Source organism: Morone saxatilis, unplaced genomic scaffold (assembly GCF_004916995.1).
Source record: "Morone saxatilis isolate NCDOM2014 unplaced genomic scaffold, NCSU_SB_2.0 Contig5, whole genome shotgun sequence".
Classification (NCBI taxonomy): domain Eukaryota; kingdom Metazoa; phylum Chordata; class Actinopteri; family Moronidae; genus Morone; species Morone saxatilis.
In genome coordinates, this window is record NW_023340095.1 from 20,579,617 (window position 1) to 20,584,618 (window position 5,002).

Here is a 5,002-nt window from a genome sequence, read left to right on the forward strand (position 1 = left end):
TATACTATACTATATTATATTATATTATATTATATTATATTATACTATATTATATTATATTACACTTTGTTGCTGTAACATTGGAATTTCCCCATTGTGGGACAAATAAAGGAATATCTAATCTTATCTTATCTTATCTTATTTTTAAGAGGAGCTGCTTCTACTCTATTGGTCTCAAGGCTTAAATGTGTGGTGTTGCATTGGACTGCATTACGCTGTAAGGTGAGACTACACTGTATATGTTTGCTGGAAGGGTCTTCCATACAACTTAATGCTGTGGACAAAATATTAACACCGTTTGATAGAGCGCAGTTAAAACATCACAAAGTACAGCACCGCTTACTGCAAATAAAGACTTTGACCAGATTGTTATAAGTAGTGGATTCACGACTATAGTGAACTATAGAACATACTAGAGTAGTTTGTGATGAAACTCCAGATAGCTCACCTGGTAGAGCTGGCACCCAAGTGTAAGGCTCAGGGCCATGGGTTCAGCTCTGACCTGTGGCCCTTTGCTGCGTGTCATCCCCTCACTGCCCCCCTCTCATGTCACTCTTCAGCAATGACTAAAGGCAATACAAAAAAAGAGTCAGCTTTCATCAAAGTTTGAAGAAGTTTTGAAAATATTTTGTCAAAAAGTGAATTTAGGTACATTTGCATAATAAACCAGAGGCATATGTTACATCTCGCTCAGCTTAAAGCCAAAGATCTTTAGTTTACCCACGTATAAAGGTCTGAAAGTCTGATTGCAAATGTTATTTAAAGCATGACAAAGAAACAAAAACTTAATTCATTCTGTAGTATTATATCTGTAGTGTGGTTATAAGCTTACACACTTAACAAATGAAACTGTAATTGTTGCCTAGCGAGCTGCTATGTCTACTTTGGCTGAGTATAGACTGAGCAGACTTCCTCTCTGCAGACCAGGGGCTGTCTCTTTCGCCACTGCTACTGTAGCTTACAACCTGGGAATTCTCTATTGTGGCTGGACCACAGTATTGTGAACTTGTGGATAGTTGCTTGGAAACAGTAAACCTTACCTCCCACGGTCCAAGGGCAACCACAGTAACTGATATCACCAGAGGACAGCCACTGTTTACCTCCATCCATGGAAACGGACCCCTGCTGCTTTCTTTTCACAAGGGATACGTATACTGTGAAAGAGGATTCTTGTCCTTTTGCAATCTATCCTGGTTGTTTTTTAACACGGCAGTGGCATCTTTAACATAGAATAAACAGTAATTAAAAGCAGGAATATTGCCTGAAATAAACATGTTTTATCAACTTTTGCTGTCCTCTTCTAAGACGTTCATACATCTTTATACTCTGAATTTTCTTGCAGCTGATGAACTTTATTTAGATTTTTACATAATATAAACTAGAGGTCTAGGTCTAGAGTCCCACTTTCTGTTCATTACTGTTCTTTCGTTTCTATTCCAGATGATCCCTAGTATCTCTAAAACCACTTTCCTTCCATGCCTGACCACTCTCCCACCCACCTGCACACATGCACATATACACACCATCTCCTCATGCGGTGTAAGTGGACAGAAGAATCATGTTGTGACAAAGTGGTGATAATACACTCGTGTAATCTCGACATTCTACTTGTCTTGGATGTTGATCCTTTAATGTTTGAAGGCAGCAGAGCATATGGCCTCAGTAAAGTGCAGACAGGGCAGGAATTTAAGGCTTAGGAATCATTAACAGTTTAAAGAAAGCAAAAGAGATTATTTTCACTGCCACCAGGCTCATGGAGCTCAGAGCCCCTGCAGCTTGTGGGACTTGCAACTGCAGTCAGTAACTGCAGCAGTTCATTAGTCTCTCACTGCCAGACCTTCAGGACCTCCACACGAGCTACCCTAGCTAATTCAGTAATTAGGTTTACAACTCAGCCCAGTATATTAGTATATAAGGTAGTCTCTCAATGTTACGACCTCTGGGTGGACGTTTTTATATTGCTATGGACACTGATATTAATTCAGATTTTATTATCTTATTTATGAAGGAATATGTTCAATGATAGACAGAACAAATTGTATTAAACAGCAGCACCCTTCTTAAAAAAAGTGCTATACAAAGTGAAAACATTAAAAACAACAGTACTAGCCCTAAAGTGCGAGTAATTATGAACACATAAAAAAGATAATGTAAAAAAAAATGTAATTAATTAATTAAAGGTATATTACAAATTTCAAAGCAAATACAGAAAATATACCAAAAAAGAAACGTAAATGAGACGAGATGAAACTGGCCAGATGTTTAACAGGGACTAAAAATAGGATTCAAAGACAAAAGACTCATTATTATAATAGTAATTTAAATCTGTTTTTATTCAAAGTTTTTCTGAAAAATAAGTAACTATAAAAAAAAATACTGATTATAGCCAAGAAACCATGTGACACATGCCCTGAAAATGACGTAATCCTGATTGACAGCCGTTGAATCAATCAGTTAGGGGCACGGTCCTCTTGACTAATCACAACGGAGGGAAGGCGGCACTTAACGGTACCAATGAGGCGTTCAGGGCTCTGCCATACATGGTTATCGGATGAAAAGGAACAGCAGAAAGTTTACATGAAACAATCAGAATGAATGGGACAGCTTATTCCAACTTTGACAATCAAGAACATGTCCTGAAATTGGGAGAGACGTTTGAGAAACGCCCTAAAAGTGCCTACCATACAGTGCGATGTAAGTAGGTTGAATCACTAGGCGACGTCTGGCTTTCACAGGCGCTAACAGTAGCATGCTAGTTAGCTCCACAGCTAAACATCCGAAGGCAGCTGTTTGACATTTAGACAGGTTAGCCGCATCGCCGGTCACTTTGTGTCCGCCTGCTGTTGAGACGTTTTAGTGCTTTGAATGTTCTCTGTGTTCTTTGTCGTTTCCGTGAGTCCGTTAACTCTCAACTATTAGAAAGCATTGATGCTCCAGCTGTCATAATGTTAGCTGATGTTAGCTTTGTATCAGTCTGTTCACTACCTCCACCTGGTGGTACCGGCAGACAGCTGCAGCTCTGAGGGACCAACCGTCTTCGTGTTTGTCTACTATTTAAGTATAATGATACTGTCTGGTGATATTGAGCGTATGATGTGTATTTATATGTGTGTAATATGTGCAAATATATATGTGTTTTTGTCCCAGATGACTTCAAACCAGCCTCCATTGATACAACGTGTGAAGGGGAGCTTGAAGTGGGCAAAGGAGAGCAAGTCACTATTACTTTACCCAATTTAGAGGTTAGTGTTTGGTGATCGAAAGCTTATCTCTACCAGAAAACATCTTTTGGGGCCTGACTACGCTGATGGACTGATTGAAGTATTGTTTTAAACTTTATTTGACTACTTTTTTAGTCTGTGTGTAAATTAAGAAAGAAATGATTGATTATTTTCCAACCAGAATGTTATTCCTGCAGGGAGAAAGGCCCTGTAAACAGCTTGTAATGTGCAGACTATTTGATTGACTAGTTAACAGTCAATAATGGTATTTAAAAATCCATGTATTAAAACTTTATTCTCTGGTGTCTGGTGGAAACTCTCTGGGGGAAATGAGGCTCGTGTTCACACTATTGTGGCTCCTGCTTGTGTGGCCTGTTTCGTTTTTATTCCTTTTTTATTTTAATTCGTATTTTAGGGCTCAAGCGCTCCAGTAACAGTCTTCAAGGGATCCAAGAGGCCGTACATGAAAGAGTGCATCCTCATTGTGAACCATGACACAGGAGAGTACAGACTGGAAAAACTCAACAGCAATATAGCTGTGAAGAAGACCAGGTCAAATAATGTTACTGTTTTCCTTTTTACTCCATATTTCTTCATCAAATGTATATATACACTTATTTTTAAATTGTTCTGCAACATATATATATTATTTTAAAGGGAACTAATATAAAAGTTCACATTTTATTTTACAGGTATTTCAGAAGTTTGTTTTAAACATGGTCCACATTTTAACAGAAACATTCTACATTTCTTTGCTTACATTTCCAGGGCTGAAGGCAGCAGTAAGATCCATTCTCGCCTGGAACAGCAGACCAGTCGCCTCAGCCAACAGATGAGGAGTAACAACGGCAGCAGCAGTAACAAGACCTCAGCCAGCTCCAAGAGTTCCCCTCCCAAAGAGAAGACATCCCCGGCCCCGGCATCCCCCATGGACGACATCGAGAGAGGTAATGTGGTGTCAGGCACTATAGGTACCTTCATATCTAGGGTTAGGGTAAAGTGCAAGTGGCTTCGATTGTTACGCTGCTCCGGTCGGTGACTGTATTTGACTGCTTGGTTTTATTTACTGCACTCTTTTCCATAAATGTGGATAATTGTCACACATTTCTTTATCTGTTTGTGCATATGCAACTGTGTACAGAGTTGATGGCAGAGGCGCGGGTCATGGACCAGCTGAGCAGCGGCGACAGCTCCTCAGACTCCAACAGCTCCTCGTCCTCTAGCAGCGATGACAGCTCCAGCAGCAGCGACTCCGAGGACGAACGGACTGCTGCGCCACCCTCCGCCCCGGCCAACCACAGCATGCCTATCATCACCACCAGCACCACCACCACCAGTCGCCACCAGGAGAGTGGAGGAGGACTCATGAACACACTCAGTGAGTAGCCCTCAGGTTCTCAGGTGCATCGGAGTACTTAAAGTAGCTTTTCTTCTCTCGGAGCACTCCATATCTTCTCATTTTTACATAGAAGAGGAAATCGGTCTGTTGCTCTTAAGTCAAAGATGGGTTTGACTGTGTCAGCAAAACTATGAAAGCAGAAGGAATTAGTTTCACTCAGATGAATATGTTATTGCGTCATGAGCAGTTTCCATGGACAGGAAGAATGCTAGAGTGAGGCCCTGGTTCAGAGGGACATGATGTTGGTAGAAGAGAGTGTCAGATGAAGGTAAACACTGCATTCAGGTGTTTCTACAGCCGTCTAAAGCGACCGAAATGTCTCAAACATTATTATTGAATTATGAGCAGTAAAACTCTATTAATTGCCTTATTTTTACTATGC

At 40.4% G+C, this 5,002-nt stretch overlaps 1 protein-coding gene across 1 annotated transcript; it reads left to right on the plus strand.

Annotated features, from left to right (window-relative positions):
* The first annotated feature begins 2,493 nt into the window (after nt 1-2,493).
* On the plus strand, nt 2,494-4,607 carry eaf2 (ELL associated factor 2). The gene is made up of 5 exons (XM_035677182.1): nt 2,494-2,694; nt 3,148-3,242; nt 3,637-3,773; nt 3,990-4,168; nt 4,363-4,607. Exons 1-5 carry the CDS (start codon nt 2,592-2,594, stop codon nt 4,605-4,607), a joined length of 759 nt encoding a protein of 252 aa, XP_035533075.1. The 5' UTR covers nt 2,494-2,591.
* Nucleotides 4,608-5,002: the final 395 nt, after the last annotated feature.

What these genes read in the sequence shown, in the direction of transcription:
- eaf2 (XM_035677182.1), top strand. Translation starts at nt 2,592, where the DNA reads ATGAATGGGACAGCTTATTCCAACTTTGACAATCAAGAACATGTCCTG. An exon ending in TGCCTACCATACAGTGCGAT is followed by an intron (nt 2,695 to 3,147) that starts GTAAGTAGGTTG and finishes TTTTTGTCCCAG; the next exon opens with ATGACTTCAAACCAGCCTCC. An exon ending in TTACTTTACCCAATTTAGAG is followed by an intron (nt 3,243 to 3,636) that starts GTTAGTGTTTGG and finishes TTCGTATTTTAG; the next exon opens with GGCTCAAGCGCTCCAGTAAC.